At 44.2% G+C, this 16,750-nt stretch overlaps 1 protein-coding gene across 4 annotated transcripts in view; it reads left to right on the forward strand.

Moving 5' to 3' along the window:
* The window catches only part of LOC119778995 (unconventional myosin-Ic-like), a 58,034-nt gene extending 42,103 nt beyond the window's left edge, over positions 1 to 15,931 (forward strand). For all 4 annotated transcript variants that reach the window (XM_038278511.1, XM_038278502.1, XM_038278497.1 and 1 more), the window contains exons 9-32: positions 1,440 to 1,511; positions 1,629 to 1,748; positions 1,846 to 1,919; positions 2,913 to 3,018; positions 5,576 to 5,656; positions 6,664 to 6,755; positions 6,844 to 6,938; positions 8,717 to 8,763; positions 8,836 to 8,916; positions 9,057 to 9,162; positions 10,346 to 10,463; positions 11,776 to 11,889; positions 12,436 to 12,512; positions 12,595 to 12,663; positions 12,746 to 12,830; positions 12,911 to 13,070; positions 13,515 to 13,598; positions 13,687 to 13,780; positions 13,859 to 13,914; positions 13,986 to 14,121; positions 14,216 to 14,286; positions 14,356 to 14,453; positions 15,537 to 15,636; positions 15,772 to 15,931. In XM_038278511.1, coding sequence (XP_038134439.1) covers positions 1,440 to 1,511; positions 1,629 to 1,748; positions 1,846 to 1,919; positions 2,913 to 3,018; positions 5,576 to 5,656; positions 6,664 to 6,755; positions 6,844 to 6,938; positions 8,717 to 8,763; positions 8,836 to 8,916; positions 9,057 to 9,162; positions 10,346 to 10,463; positions 11,776 to 11,889; positions 12,436 to 12,512; positions 12,595 to 12,663; positions 12,746 to 12,830; positions 12,911 to 13,070; positions 13,515 to 13,598; positions 13,687 to 13,780; positions 13,859 to 13,914; positions 13,986 to 14,121; positions 14,216 to 14,286; positions 14,356 to 14,453; positions 15,537 to 15,636; positions 15,772 to 15,798 — 2,163 coding nt within the window. In that variant the 3' untranslated portion in view covers positions 15,799 to 15,931. The remainder of the gene's footprint in view (positions 1 to 1,439; positions 1,512 to 1,628; positions 1,749 to 1,845; positions 1,920 to 2,912; positions 3,019 to 5,575; positions 5,657 to 6,663; positions 6,756 to 6,843; positions 6,939 to 8,716; positions 8,764 to 8,835; positions 8,917 to 9,056; positions 9,163 to 10,345; positions 10,464 to 11,775; positions 11,890 to 12,435; positions 12,513 to 12,594; positions 12,664 to 12,745; positions 12,831 to 12,910; positions 13,071 to 13,514; positions 13,599 to 13,686; positions 13,781 to 13,858; positions 13,915 to 13,985; positions 14,122 to 14,215; positions 14,287 to 14,355; positions 14,454 to 15,536; positions 15,637 to 15,771) is intronic.
* The last annotated feature ends 819 nt before the right edge of the window (positions 15,932 to 16,750 follow it).

The following is a 16,750-nucleotide window of genomic DNA, read 5'->3' on the forward strand; positions in this document are numbered from 1 at the left end:
CAAATGCAAATTTATTTTGATTTTATGATTCAATCATTTTCAAAATGCTTTTTTACTCATTTCTATCCAAACATCGACTGATAACTATGGAAGAGGATTAGGGCCACTGAAAAAATGTTAAAAGTTTCCTGATTTTTTAAATATTTTTTCAGCGTAATATGTGAAAAAAGTTAGAATTCTGACTTTTTTCTAGAATTCTGTCAGAAATCGAGGAATGAAAGAGAAAGAAAGCAGCAGGTGGAATCTGAGTTTTCCTAAAAATGTCCAAACGCTTCTCTGGTGAAGCGTTTGGACACGGTTGTAATGCTACGTTCAGATCGCTAGCAGCAGAAGCCGCTGGTTTAAATGTAAAGTCAACGGTTGACGCGCATTAAGGCGCATCAGAAGGTCCTGCAGCGCGTTTTTAGCAGCAGGAGCAGCGGCGCCTCAGGAGCTTCTGATCATCTGAGGCGCTTCAGAAGCAGCAGCTGCTGGAGGTGGAAAAATGTAACTTTAGTTGCTGGACATCAACCAATCAGAGAAGCTGTCTCTGGGAGCTGGCAGGGAGTCAGACGCAGCACTGCTGATGCAGAGCGCCATGATCATTCCTCTGAAACAGTTTCAGGGTCGTTATAAATCATTAAAAGTCATTACATTATTATTTTTTTTTATTGAGGCCTTAATTGGCTTTAAAAGTCATTAAATGTGATTATTGTGGCATTTAAAATGCTTTATTTAAAAAAAAGAGAGAATTGGAAAATGCAGCTGCTGCTGGGGATTCCCAGTGACAGCGCAGCGCCGGTATGTGGGGGTCTGAGCGGCTCCCACAGAGAAATAATCTTTGAAGGCAGGATGGTAATCTGGATGAACTGACTGCACAGACCATGTTTTCAGGAGGACTTTCTCACTTCAACATAGATTCTAACTACTTTCTACCTGCTGATCACAGCTAATATAGCAAAGCTGCTCTCTGGCATCGAACACAGGAGCAGCTGAAGCATCTGGACTCACTTTCCTGGACGTCTGACCTTAGTGAGGATCAGAGATGAAGCAGCAGGCGCGTTTTTGCTGCCTTCGGTCTGAACGTAACATTCTTTGCAGGTTTTGTGACCAATTATTATTTAGTCATCTAGATTTGTTTTGCAAACACTTAATAAATTCTATAAATTCTTAATTTCTCCAGAATACGATCTGTTACCAGGACTTTCTTCAAGTCGTCTGGAAGAAGCTGGACTGTATCTGGTTCCTGTTCCACCATAGACATCTTCCTTCCTCCTTTATCTCTATTTTTCCTTTTCAGTATTTTGCCTCTAAAAGTTTTTCCCGTTTGATCTTCAGTTCGGACCCTTTCGGTCCCTCAGTCCATTTCCCGTCTGTTTTTCCGTCCTTGCTAACCACAGACATGTCATGGCGTTTGCCAGGAGGAGGGGAGGTCTGTCACTGACGTTGTGATTTTCCAGTTGTTAGGGGTGAATGGGACGGTGCTGACAGAGGCTCTCACACACAAGAAGATAATCGCCAAGGGAGAGGAGGTATGTTTGGAGCCACGCCGTCCCTGCATGATGGCTGTCTGCTGTGGGTCAGAGGAATAACGCGGCCGCCTGGCCCCCGGCTGTGGGGGGGTTCTGTTCCTCATTGTGTCTGTCCAGCTGGTGAGCCCTCTGAACCTGGAGCAGGCGTCCTCCGCTAGAGATGCTCTGTCCAAGGCCGTGTACGGACGCACCTTCACCTGGCTGGTCAACAAGATCAACGCCTCCCTGGAATACAAGGTCCAGACATGTGAAAGCAGAGCTGCTGCTCCGTCTGCAGCTCCACAGCTCCACCTGGTGGCCACGGATCTCATTGTTTCCTCTCTGTCTTCAACAGGATGAGGCTCACAGTAACTTCTCCGTTATCGGGCTGCTGGACATCTACGGCTTCGAGGTCTTCCAGCACAACAGGTGAACCTGGTGTCACCGAGGCAACGCAGCTGTTCTGTCAGACCAGCATACGCCGTCAGACCAGCATACCCATAGTCAATTTATCCCTTTAGTTTTTTACAAAAATAGACTTGTATCCTTTTTGTCATGTACAAAAAAAAAAAGTATTTAATGAGGTACTTTTTGGTGTTTTTTGAAGCGTATGGCGATCTGACCTTAAATAGTTTTTTTGTACCTGACTAAAGGGATATACACGCCTGTTGAGGGAGTTTAAAGTCTATTTTTCATACATAACTAAATAAATGCAGATCTGATATGTTGCCCTGCATAGTGACTATAGGTATGCTGGTCTGACGGCGTATGCTGACCTGACAGAGCACCGCTGCAGGCTGCTGCAGATTATTGCTCTGATAGAGCAGAGCATCACAGACTTTTCAGCCTGTGGCTCAAAAATAACAAATTATTAGGATTTAAATAAAATGATCTGTTTTAAAAAGATTTTACCTTTGTATTTATTTATTGTGTGTGTATATGTGTTACTTATATGTACATTTTGCACATTTTATTATTTTAAGGTATTTATCAATTGAATCATATTTCTGATAAAGTGATAATAATTAATTATCTATTTTGAAATAAATTGTAATTATTTAATAATAAATATCATATTTAGTTTATTATTTTTATTGTATTTCTAATTATTTGTCATAGTTTTTTACATTACAATCATGAATAAAATAAATAAATAAATGCATTTATTTTTTAAATAAAATGTGATAATTTATTATTTAAACAGATTTTAATAACTTAACTGGACATATTTAACTGTGCATTTAATATTTATTCATATATGTAATATTTTGAATATGTTTTAGATAAATGTATTTTTGATTAAATAAATTGCTTTTAAATATATTTTCATTTAATGGGACATTGAATTATTTCACAGTGAATCTCATCATGTTAACGATAAATAAAGCGGTTCACTGATATTCTTCTTTCTTTGTCCTGCAGCTTTGAGCAGTTTTGCATCAACTATTGTAACGAGAAGCTGCAGCAGCTCTTCATCGAGCTCACGCTGAAGTCGGAGCAGGATGAGTATGAAGCTGAAGGCATCACGGTGAGTCACCGCCGCACATCCATGGCCCTAATCCTCTAACCGTCACCGGAACGCAGAAACCAGAGAGGACACTCTGGGCGCGGGACGTTTGCACCAAACACTGTAAAACACGCTGCCCAGCAGCGGGCGTGTCGGACGCTGCGTCCTCCTAACGAGTCGGTCTATTAGAGCCTCGAAAAACATGAAAGCTGGAAGCGTTCGGCTGTGGATCCTTCAGCTGCCGTCACACAGCTCAGCGGCCAGCTTAGATTAAACAGATTATGCTGCTAATCGTGGGAAAGCTGTCAGCTGCCTCCATGATGCTCTGCTAACATTCTGAAAAACATCGGGTTGTTTTAGTCCCTGAATAATAATCTGACCCTGAGTAATCTGAATATGAATAATCTGACCCCGATGATTAAATTGACCCTGAGTAATCTGAAACAGAATAATCTAAACCTGAACTGACAGTGAATAATCTAACCCTAAATAATCTGACCCTGAATAATCTGACCCTAAATAATCTGACCCAGAATAATCTGACCCTAAATAATCTGACCCAGAATAATCTGACCCTGAATAATCTGATCCTTAACTGACCCTGAATAATCTGACCCTGAATATTTTGACCCTAAATAATCTGACCCTGAATAATCTAACCCTAAATAATCTGACCCTGAATAATCTGACCCTAAATAATCTGACCCAGAATAATCTGACCCTGAATAATCTGACCCTGAATAATCTGATCCTGAATAATCTGACCCTACATAATCTGACCCTAAATAATCTGACCCAGAATAATCTGACCCTAAATAATCTGACCCTACATAATCTGACCCTAAATAATCTGACCCAGAATAATCTGACCCTGAATATTTTGACCCTAAATAATCTGACCCTGAATAATCTGACCCTAAATAATCTGACCCAGAATAATCTGACCCTAAATAATCTGACCCAGAATAATCTGACCCTGAATAATCTGACCCTGAATAATCTGATCCTGAATAATCTGATCCTTAACTGACCCTGAATAATCTGACCCTGAATATTTTGACCCTAAATAATCTGACCCTGAATAATCTGACCCAGAATAATCTGACCCTGAATAATCTGACCCAGAATAATCTGACCCAGAATAATCTGACCCTAAATAATCTGACCCTGAATAATCTGACTCTAAATAATCTGACCCTGAATAATCTGACCCTGAATAATCTGACCCAGAATAATCTGACCCTGAATAATCTGACCCTGAATAATCTGATCCTGAATAATCTGATCCTTAACTGACCCTGAATAATCTGACCCTGAATATTTTGACCCTAAATAATCTGACCCTGAATAATCTGACTCTAAATAATCTGACCCTGAATAATCTGACCCTGAATAATCTGACCCAGAATAATCTGACCCTGAATAATCTGATCCTGAATAATCTGATCCTTAACTGACCCTGAATAATCTGACCCTGAATAATCTGACTCTAAATAATCTGACCCTGAATAATCTGACCCTGAATAATCTGACCCAGAATAATCTGATCCTGAATAATCTGATGCTTAACTGACCCTGAATAATCGGACCCTGAATATTTTGACTCTAAATAATCTGACCCTGAACCTCCCCTTTTCTTAAATTGAACCCTTAGCCCAAACAACATGAGAGGTCAGAGGTCAGCTGATAACCAGACGTGTTTCCATCGATGTTTGAAGGAACTTCATCTAAAATTGAAATGTTGTCTCTAAATGTTTCCAATGTTTGCTTCAGGTGTTTTTTACCTTAAATTGTAACTAATTCCCTAAAGAGGAAATGAAACCAGCTGTTTCCTCTGCCGCCATCTTCGTGTCTGGATGGTTGCTAAAGCTACTGATACCATAAAGAGGCGACACTGTTTCCTGATTGGAGCGCGATCATCCAATCCTGGCGCCATTACTGCGGTCTGCTAGCTAGCTACCTCTACTTCCTGTTGGTCACAGCCAGGCGTTCCTACGCGTACCACGATGCTGCGCTTTGCATCACCTGGTGAATTCACTCTAGCTGATGGAAACACATCTTAAACTTTGGCATCTGGATGGAAACGTGTCTCCTCTGGGTCCGAGGAATCGTCCCATGGAGGAAGACGCTCTTCACCTTCCGCTCTGAGTCCTGATGGGATGGTCTGAATTCAGCTGGAGCGACTGGTTTTAGGGAGAACCTGCTCCATGAGGAGCCGAACCTGCAGACGGGTTCCTTTGTTCTCCTGAGGAGATTGAACGTTTCTGCGGCTTCCAGACCCCCGCTGAGCTCATGGCGCCCCCCCCCCGGCCTTCCCTGTCAGAACAAAGGCCCGTCTTCAGTCTGAGGGAAAACATTCAGAACAAACAGTTTGTGGGAGAATCTGCGTCTCAAAGAGCCTTTTATGATGCGCGCTGAGGGCCGTGGGCTGCTAACGGCTAACACGGCTAACAGCTGTCTGAGGCCGCATTCCTGACATTCTCTGGATGGCGCTCGGCTTTCCCTGTCCTCCATGTTTTCCCTGCTGCCTCTCTCTGACCTTTTCCAGTTCCTTTCATATCCATCTGTGTGTTTGCAGTGGGAACCAGTCCAGTATTTCAACAACAAGATCATCTGTGACCTGGTGGAGGAGAAGTTCAAAGGCATCATCTCCATCCTGGTGAGGAGCTGCAGCCTGAGCTTCTGAAGCTGAAGAAAACTCCTTTCAGACGCTTCAGAAAAGTTTTCAACCTGCCAGATTTCAGGCACCGAAAAGCAAAACGTTAAAAAAAGAACAAAATAAATAAATAAATTGAACTTTTATTGTAGAAACTCCCTCTCTGCATTTAACCCATCCCCCCCGGGGAGCATGCCATGGTGCGGCGCCCGGGGAGCAATCAGGGGTTTAGGGTCTTGCTCAGGGTGTCAGAGTGGCAGTCTGTGGGAGTGGGTTTCAAACTCAAAACCTCAGAATTCCAAGCCCTATTCCCTAACCACCAGGCTGCTGCTCCTGCAAATGTCCACTTTAGTTATTCATCTACAAAATAATCAAATTACTTTTTACCTGTTGCTTTCAATCAGGTAGGTTGGTAACTTAGCGCTTTAGTCGCTATATTTAGCCACTTTTCAGACCCCTCTAGCACTTTGATTTCTAAAAAGCTCCTAGCGCCAAATCTAGAGACTTTTTTTCTGCTACTGGAGACTTTGGAGACAACATCTAAAAGCAGCGAACTCTGCTCTCCAGAGCGAGTAGATTGGTAACCCCCCCATACAAAACATAGAGAGGAAAACAAGAAGAAAAGAGACAAGAAGAGAGGGACACAACCTAGAACAGATAATGGATGTCTATTCTATTAACATTTCTCTATCTGTAGAATGGGGCTGTTTAATGTGTTCTCCATTCAGAGGGGCCCCTGGCTGTCTTTGCCTAGGGCCCCAGATTTCCTAAATCCGCCCCTGAGACGATGTTTAAATTGATGATTTAGGTTAAAAAAGAAGAAAATTCAGGTGTTAAATATCTAAATAGCTAATTTTAAAGGTGAAACTCTTCCTTCCTTTTGAAGTTAATCTTATTTTTTACTCAAATTAAGGCCAAATTCTTCGATTCTTCAAAGTTTTTAGATTTTCTGGATGTTTTTTTGCAGCAGCTAAACGTCCAGGTGATCTGATCCTCTTCTCTCCTCACAGGATGAGGAGTGTCTGAGACCTGGAGATGCCAGTGACTTCACCTTCCTGGAGAAGCTGGAGAACACCATGGGGGGGCATCCGCACTTCGTCACGTCAGTTTGCTCCTCAATCGGCCGCCGTTTGTCTCGGATTCTGATGCAGAAGGTTTGTTTTTCATTCTGCTGCCGTTTGTTCTCACAGACACAAGCTGGGCGATGGAAAGACCCGGAAGGTGATGGGCCGGGAGGAGTTCAGGCTGCTGCACTACGCAGGAGAGGTCAACTACGACGTGAACGGTGCGTAGAAACGGGCCGCTCCATTCCTCGCCTCAGAAACTGATCTAAAAATAAGAAAAAACTAAACAAAAGGAGTTACTTTTTCCTTCATCTGAGCGGGTAAAGAAGATGAAAATAAAAATACTGAACGAAAAATATACTTGGAAAAATAAACTAATAGTCTAAAAGGTTTAATCTGTAGATTTCTTCATTTTCCTTTGTTGGAATAACGGACTAAAATTCTCTCCGTAGTTTTCTGTGATCGTCGCTCCTGTTTTCTCTCGCTGCAGAGACTCAACTTTATAAAAATATTCATTTATATTTAACTACTTGATTCATTAGTTAATTATTTCATGGCGTCTTTAAAAAAAACTCACCATGACATCATTTAATCTCTTAAATTCACCCATCGACTAAGTGGGCGGGACTAGGACCACTTCTATACAAACCCTGACATCTGATTGGCTGCTTTTCACTGAGAAGGACCAATCAGCTTCTTCCTGGATTTCCTTTTACTTTAAACTTGATATTTTAGCTGAAAAAGGAATAAAAACTTCTTAAAGGTTTTATAGCCCATTTATAGCACATTAGGGGAAATAGTATGGAGTCAGAAAGGGTCCAAAATATTTGTAAACGTATAAATTTTAGTTGAAGTTGATATTGAATGTCCAATTCTTACCTTATAATTTGAGAAACTAAAAAAAAACATAAAATAATAAGAATCTAATCTAAATTCTTCCCTCAGTTTGAAAAATTCATAATTCAGTTTAGTATTTTAATTACACGTTTTATTTCTTTATTGCAGTTTTAGATTTTCATATTTTAACCCCAATCTGACAGGAGTGGGCGGGGAAACATGATTGGCAGTTTACATAGGCGCTGTAGAGATGTTGCTTTCCATGGTGCATTCATGGACTGTGGGAATTTCAACTACTAAGTTAACACATTCTCTGCAGCATGTATTTACCTCGTTGTAAAAATCCTGAGAAAAATATTGCGTTAAAGACATTTACACTGCAATAGTCACTAATCACCGTTCCAGAATGCGTTATTATATATAAAAATAGACAGCCATTGTTTAAACAAATAACGTTCCCATGACTGCAAATTAAAGAAAAAAGTGTGAAAAAACTGTTTACATTTTTATCTTTCCAGTTTCAACAAAAATTTAAAGGTTTATAAACATTTTGACCCGTTTATGACTCCATAAAATAGTCCCGCCTCTTTAGTCTCTAATATGTCAGAGAGAGTCGCTGTTAGTCAGTGGGCGGGGCTAACCATAAACATAAGAGTAGACCAGGCAGTGACTGTCGCGGCGCAGGAATTACGGGCGCCATCTTGGGGAGGTCGACCTGCTACCCTAACCAGCTGGTTTAACCAGAACAGAAGAAGGATGCCTCAGCTCTTTAGCGTGTTTTAGTTTGAATCGACCGATTGTTGACGTCAGTGTTCGAGGGATAACTAGCTATATATATATATATATATATATATATATATACACTTGGAGAGGGAGATAAAAATGTGTGAGCAGTTACTGTTCTTTGCAACATGCATCCATCCTATCAGAATATTCTATTATTCCTCCAGAGCTCCAGAAATGTGAGAATGTTTGTATTTCTCTGGATCTCTCTCCCTGTAGCTGAAGCTTTATTAGTTCGACGTCTCGGCAAATTCAGAGAAGGCGTATCGGTCTGCATCTGACCAAATAGAGCGCCCCCTGCAGGAGGGAGGGCTTGAACCGTAGTTTCATGCTCAGAATAATTAGAGGTTTTTTTATTCTTTCATTGATGCTCATTCAGGCTTTCTGGACAAAAACAACGACCTTCTCTTCAGGAATCTGAAAGAGGTGAGAAACGTTCTGAAAGAAAGAACGGCGCCATCTGCAGCCTGAGGTCATCTGATGCGTTTGTGCCTGCAGGCAATGTGCATGTCTGAGAACAAGATCCTGACGCAGTGTTTTGACCGAGACGAGCTGAGTGACAGGAAGCGTCCTGACACGGTGAGCAGCAGTGGGCTGTCTGTGGGGAGGGGGGGCCCAGTGTCCCGGCGCCGTCCTCCCAGCAGCATCAGACCTCCTCCTTCTTCTTCTGCTGTGGTCTCTCCTCAGCTCTGTTGACTGGTCTGCTTCGGCCCCTTTAGGCAGCCACCCAGTTCAAAGCCAGTCTGGCCAAACTGATGGAGATCCTGATGTCCAAGGAGCCGTCCTACGTCCGCTGCATCAAGCCCAATGACTCCAAGCAGGCGGGTAAGCTGTTCCCCTTCCTCTTTCCTCCACTCTTCCTTCTATGGATCGGTAGAAAAGCTGGACTTTAATCTGCATTAATCTGTAAAATGAAGCTCAGTGTTTTATCAGAGCAGAACTAAAACATTTAACTGAAGTAAAAAACGAAGAAAACATCAAATATTTAGTGAAACGCTCCTGAAGCTCAGAGGAATGTTAGATCCCAACGTCTGCACTGGAAAAACGATCTAGAAATAAGTACAAATTTCTTAAATTAAATGTATTTACCCTTAATTTGACCAGGTAAATAAGATGCTCTGCTTTTTACTCCTAAAATAAGATAATTAGATAAAATGCGCCTGAAATAAGTTTTTCTTATTTTAAACATAAATAGTTTTGTTCCATTGGCAAAATGTCTCTTTTACCTCGTCAATTCCAGAACAAAAGCACTTATTTTAATACAAAAAGGACTTATTGAGATATTGATTTTTTTCCAGATTTAAAAATCTATTTAAAAAAAACTTCTTTGTTTAGAAGAAACATTTTTCCAATGATTTCGACATAAAGTGATGAAACTCGTCCGTCCTGCAGGTCATGCTTACATGTAAACAAAGCAGAGCTGCTTTTAACCGTCATTCTGTCCTTTATTCATTTATTGATTCGTTAAATTTAACGACCCCCCTTTCAGAGACATAGACAGGTGTGGGGCATTGCAGGCCAACAAAGAAGCCAAACGACCCCAATTCCAAAGGGGGGGACCCGTTCATCCGTTTCTATTTGCATGTTTTCTAAACTAAAACCAGGCTTTGTTGGGCTGCTGGATAAAACCTGGAACTAAACGCTATTTCTGACATTTTGAATTGAAAAATCTTCCTGGATGGAAGAGAAACGTCTTCAGACTTGGAAACAAAGTCCAGAGGATTGATTTTTAACCTTTTTTGGAATGACTGACCAACAGATTGATTAAATCATTGGGACTGAATCCGTCTCGGTTCTGCAGACGTCGCTGTGAAGCGGTTCTGCTGCGTCAGTCGTGGCCCCTGTGAGCTGCTGAGGTCGTCGCCGCGTCGCCGCGGCCTTTTGTTTCCTCCACACTTGGTCCTTTGTTGCCGTCACACTGTCCCTCTGTCCTCCGTTACTCCCACTGCTCGGCGTTCGGCCTGTTTGTCCTTCCTGTGGGTGTGACGTGGCTCTCTCTGTGTCGCAGGTCGCTTCGATGAGGTGCTGGTCCGTCACCAGGTGAAGTATCTGGGACTGATGGAGAACCTGCGGGTGAGGAGGGCCGGCTTCGCCTACAGACGGCGCTATGAGACCTTCCTGCAGAGGTGATGAGAGACGGCGAGCAGCTCCTGGTCAGCTGGAGCGCAGACGCCCAAACATTAGGAAGAACAATCACTCAAACAGGACTTTTCTTTTCACATTAACAGCCTAATTATCTCATCTCTAGTGAATAAGATCTAAATATATTATTCTAAGTAGATCATTTTATTTACATTCTTCTATTCTATGGAGTGACTTTTGTTCCATTATTGTTACAGAAAAGGAAACATTTTAAAAATCAAGATTTGAAAATAAAAATGAAATCTAGAAAAATAAGGTTTAAACAATTAAAATGTTTCTGAGAGGAACTTTCATGTTTTCTCAGATTATTTTCTTTTTTAATGTTCATATTTAAAAATATATTTCTATTTTTTTTACAGATTTTTTATTTTCAGATTTAAATTAGTCAAATTTTATTATTTCAAAAGACTCTTTTACATTGTTTTCCTGGAATAGATTTTGCATATTTTTTTATTTCTCTTTTTTAAATTAAATTTCATGAATTTCTTTCTTTTTAAACTGCATTTCAGCCCAAATCCAACAAACTCATCAAACCGACCAATAGAAATGCTTCTTTGTTTTTCTTTCTGTCTCCTTGAACCCCAGTGGGCCTCAGCAGATGGCCGCTCACACTGAGCCTGGTTCTGCTGGAGGTTTCTTCCTGTTCAAAGGGAGTTTTTCCTCTCCACTGTCGCTACAAGCATGCTTAGTGTGAGGGATTGCTGAAGAGTCAATGAGTCGATGCAATCAGCTGGTTTTCCTTAGATAGAAAACTTTGAATCAATCTGACTGGATGATCTAGTTGATCTGGATCTATAAAGTGACCTGAGATGACATGATGGGAATTGGAGCTATAGAAATAAACTGAATAGAATTGAATTGGAAAAACAAAATGTGAGAAAACGGCTAAATTACTCCAAACATTTTTTATGATTAAAATATTAAAGTTTCATTTCCAGATTTTATTGTTCCTCATTTTTTACATATTTAAAAAAAAAATTTTCGGTCTAAGATCACGTTCCCACCACATCTGACTGATTTCACAGGCTGTGCTGAAGAAAGGCCTCCCCACAGCATGCCACTGCCACTACTGTGGCGATGGATCATTAGATCACAGCACATTTCATGTGGATCAGAAATTTCCCTGATAGGTTTTGATTGCAGTGAAAACAGAGCAAGAGTTCCTTCAGTTTCTCTTAAAAACGGATTAAATGTGTAAAATGTTTATTTTGCCTGTTTATCCGTGGAGATGGATTCTTTCTGAACATCTACATGCAGCGGCTCTAAACCTGCAGCTGTTTTCTGCTGTGTGTTCAGGTACAAGTCGCTGTGCCCGGAGACGTGGCCTAACTGGAACGGAAAGCTCTCAGACGGCGTTTCCACGCTGGTCAAGCACCTGGGCTACAAGCCTGAGGAGTATAAACTGGGCAGGTGAGCTGCTGCCGCCGACTCCTCAGAAAGGAGGGCCGCTATTGGCTGTCCCAAAGATCCCCTAATGATGTCATCATCTAATTAGACAGATCTGATCCATATCTGTTTGGTTTTATTTAACAAAATGGTTAAAAGTTAACTAAAGTTTTCATTGATATTTTCCTTGAACCCAAACTGATCGTTTATAGAGGCTGAATGTGAAACGGTCACAGAGGATAAAGATTATCTGCTTTATAATCCAGGTTTGAATCAGTGGCGGCTAAACTGGTTCAGCGTGGAATCGTTCTCTGCCTGGTTCCAGCGTCGCTATGGCAACAGACGTGTTTAAAAAAGAGCGCCAGCCTCTTTAATCTGCTTTGTGCATATTTTAGTCAGATTTCCAAAAAAAAGTTTTATATAAGAAGACGTTTCTCTTCCATCCAGGAAGCTTTTTCAATTCCAAATGTCAGAAATAGCGTTTAGTTCCAGGTGACTGGACCTGGATGACTGAGAATTTTCACCATTATTTAGTCAGATTATTAATAAAATGCTGGATTCTGCCTCCAGATCCAAGATCTTCATCCGCTTCCCAAAGACTTTGTTCGCCACTGAAGAAGCGCTGGAGAGCAGAAAGCACGGCCTTGGTAGGAGTCAGCCCGTCGTCTCACCAGAGGGAAGCACACCTTCAGCTCCTGATTGATTCTGTCGTCTGTTTCCCACCTACAGCCACCAAGCTCCAGGCGGGATGGAAGGGCTACCGGCAGAGGACCAAATACCAGAAGCTACGCAGCTCAGGTGAGGTTACTAATGTAACCACGGCAGGCAGGCAGCAGTTTGACAGGAACGCCTTCAATCGGTTGTTTTGTGTCCCAACCAGCCATCGTCATCCAGGCGTGGTGGCGAGGCATCCTGGCGCGGAGGAAGGCGGACCGCAGGAGACAGGCAGCTTACACCATCCGCAGGTCTGAGGCGGCGAATCATCATCATCAGATCAGCCGCTTTTATTTCCGAAGCGTCTGATCCGACGCCTTCTTCTCCTCAGGTTCATCAAAGGCTTCATCTACCGCCACAAGGAGCGCTGTCCGGAGAACGAGTACTTCCTGGACTACGTGCGCTACGCCTTGCTCATGAAGCTGCACAGGAACCTTCCCAAGAACGTCCTGGATAAGAGCTGGCCGGCGCCCCCTGCTGCTCTGGCTGAGGTACCGATCGCACGCGTTCAGAGATCAGAACCAAAATATTACAGCGAAATTAAGTTATTACGCCTTTAGCTTCGATATTTGAATTTATCAAAAATAAGAATAAATACTGACCTAAATATTCTGGGCTGGAGGAGATTCAATGATTCATTTAAAAGAAAGAGGCTCTTTATCTTATTGGTATAATTCCAACATTTTCGATTAGTTTTACCTAATATTTCACAATAAAAGCCCGGTCACCGTTTATTCACACCCGTTGGATGTCAGCTGGGGCCGCCGGGCTTTAGGGGTTAATCTAGATGATGATGGTTGATTAATTTAAAATAATGTTGAATCTCTGGAGTTCTGCAGAATCAGACCCAGTCTGTGGTTCTATTGTTCCAAAATGAAAGGTTTTAGGGGAGTGAAAACTTTTGCTCTGTGGTAATAAGCCGTCTGTGTCTCCAGGCGTCGGAGCTGTTGCGTAAGATGTGCATGCAGAACATGGTGTGGAGCTACTGCAAGAAGATGAACCCGGAGTGGAAACACCAGGTGAGGAGCGCGGCGGCGGCGCCTCGCCGCTCTCACTCTTCTTCTGCAGCTCGCTGAATTCGCTTCACCTACAGCTGTGCTTTAACAGATGGAGCAGAAAATGGTCGCCAGCGAGATCTTCAAGGACAAGAAGGACAACTACCCTCAGAGCGTCCCCAAGCTGTTCGTCGGCACCAGGCTCAGTAAGCATCAACGTTCAGAGGCGACTGAACGGCGGTTATCCTGTCGGTCTGAAATAATCCTTTTCTGTTCCCGCTCAGACGGCGAGGACATCAACCCCAAAGCCATCCAGGCGCTGGGCTCAGAGAAGATGAAGGTGAGTGAAGCCCTGATCTCTGCGGGCGTTCTGCTGCGGCGGGCTGCTGATGCTCCTCCTCTCTACCGCAGTACGCCGTGCCGGTCACCAAGTACGACAGGAAGGGCTACAAGCCTCGGTCCCGGCAGCTGCTGCTCACCGCCGACAGCGCCGTCATCGTGGAGGAGGGAAAACTCAAGCAGCGCATCGACTACGGCAGCCTGAAAGGTCCAGATTCACAAACATGGGGATGTGGATCGTTCTGCTCACAGTTTGGCCTCTGACTCACCTCAAGCCGCTCCGCCATCTTTGTTCTCTGTAGGCATCTCGGTCAGCTCCCTGAGCGACGGGCTCTTCGTTCTGCACGTGCCCAGTGAGGACAACAACCAGAAGGTGAGAGCAAAGCTTCCTGATGATGATGATGATGGTGATGATGATGATGATGATCCTCTCTGCTCCCAGGGCGACGTGGTTCTGCAGAGCGAACACGTCATCGAGACCCTGACCAAGATCGCCATCTGTGCTGACAAAATCAACAGCATCAACATTAACCAGGGCAGGTGAGGGCCACTACCTCCACTACCTGGGGCCCCTCGGGGTCTAACCTGGGCTACTTCCTGGGGCCCCTCTGGGGTCTAATCTGGGCCACTTCCTGGGGGGGGCACTTCCTGGGGTCCCTCAGGGGTCTAACCTGGGCCACTTCCTGGGGCCCCTCAGGGGGCCACCTTCTGGGGCCCCTAAGGGGTCTAACCTGGGCCACTTCCTGGGGGGGGCACTTCCTGGGGCCCCTCAGGGGTCTAACCTGGGCCACTTCCTGGGGGGGGGCACTTCCTGGGGCCCCTCAGGGGTCTAACCTGGGCCACTTCCTGGGGGGGGGCACTTCCTGGGGCCCCTCAGGGGTCTAACCTGGGCCACTTCCTGGAGGGGGCACTTCCTGGGGCGGTCTAACCTGGGCCACTTCCTGGGGCCCCTCAGGGGGCCAATTCCTGTGGCCCCTCAGAGGTCTAACCTGGGCCACTTCCAAGGGCTCCTCAGGGAGCTACTTCCTGTGGCCCCTAAGGGGTCTAACCTCGGCCACTTCCTGGGGGGGCACTTCCTGGGGCCCCTCAGGAGTCTAACCTGGGCCACTTCCTGGGGGGGGCACTTCCTGGGGCCCCTCAGGGGGCCAATTCCTGTGGCCCCTCAGAGGTCTAACCTGGGCCACTTCCAAGGGCCCCTCAGGGGGCTACTTCCTGTGGCCCCTAAGGGGTCTAACCTGGGCCACTTACTGGGGGGGGGGACTTCTTGGGGCCCCTCAGGAGTCTAAACTGGGCCACTTCCTGGGGGGGGCACTTCCTGTGGCCCCTAAGGGGTCTAACCTGGGCCACTTACTGGGGGGGGGACTTCTTGGGGCCCCTCAGGAGTCTAAACTGGGCCACTTCCTGGGGCCCCTCAGGGGTCCGTACCAACATCTTAAGTTAAAAATATAGAGAATGGTGGAACAGAACAAGGATGCCTTAGGTTCTCCGGGTTCTCCGGGTTCTGCAGGTTATCCGGGATCTCCAGCTTCTCTGGGTTCTCCAGGTTCTCCAGGTTCTCAGGGTTCCCCAGGTTCTCCAGGTTCTCTGTAGGTACGTCTCCTTCATTCTGTTCTTCCTCTCCAGTATAAAGTTCACGGCGGGTCATGGGAAAGAAGGGATCATCGACTTCACGCCGGGATCAGAGCTGCTGGTGACCAAGGCGAAGAACGGACACCTGTCTGTGGTGAGCGGCGCCGGGTGTTTTCATCTCATTCAGAATCTCTGAGGAGAAAAACTCTCATCTTTCTCCTGGTTTTAATCCGACTGATTCTTTCTTTCCCTCCTGCTGAGTTTTGACTTCCTGTCTTGTTTTTTCCAGACGGCTCCCAGACTGAACTCCAGATGATGGAGAAGCGCAGGAATCCCCTGAGCTCCCTGTCCCCCAATCACATAGATGCAGACCTCGCTCTGCTTCAGCCAATCAGACGCCGCCTGTCTTTACTGCAGGCTCGTGCTTCCAATTAAAAAAAAAAAAAAAAGCTCAAAATAATTGATTTATTTATGTTTATATATAATATTTTTGAGATTAATACTGCTGCTGTTTGAATATTCTGATTTTATAAATATAGATGTGTATAAGGCCAAGGGGTAACAAATATTTCTGGTGCATTTTTCTTGCACTTTTCCTGCTTATTGTGTTTTATTTGGGAGAAAAGTTCCAGACGAAACCTGCTGGTCGCTGTTTTTATTCCTCTTTGTTTTCCCCGTTTGACTAATCAGCTTCATTTCTGCTTTTCTGGGGCAGATTCCTCCTCATTAAACCCATGAGGAGCACAGATGTAGAGCAGATGAGGAGAAGTTAGAGAGAACTTTCAAACTGCTGCTGGAGTCGGACTGCAGCCGCTGCAGAAAGATAAAAACAGCCATGTTTACCGTGAAGTCAGGGGCCGCTTATTTTCATCAGCAGTTAATCAGTTTGTTTTAAGCAGATCTGAAGGTCTGGTTAGGTTTTTGACTGAAGCAGAGCTTCAGCCTCGCTGTCCTCCTCGCCTCCATGTCCATCCTGCCGAGTCTTGATCTGCTCCAACAGATGATTCTGGATCAACGTGTAAAAAAACTGGGCAATAATGATCCTCGCCATTTTCCTTCTCCCAGAGCTAAGCTCATTTCCCTGAACTCAGGCTACATTCTGTAGTTTTGTGCCTCTGCGCTAAGCTAAAAAGCTAACAAACACGAAACACTCCAGTTTGAGAAGCAGCAGAAATTAATATTTTATTTACAAAAATATAAAACGGTTTGAAGTTTTCTGGAAGATTTCAGGCCACTTTTTCCATTAAAAAGCTACAGCCTGGAGGAAA

This window comes from Cyprinodon tularosa, unplaced genomic scaffold (genome assembly GCF_016077235.1).
Source record: "Cyprinodon tularosa strain WSP-4 unplaced genomic scaffold, ASM1607723v1 ctg1016, whole genome shotgun sequence".
In the NCBI taxonomy this organism is placed as follows: Eukaryota; Metazoa; Chordata; class Actinopteri; order Cyprinodontiformes; family Cyprinodontidae; genus Cyprinodon; species Cyprinodon tularosa.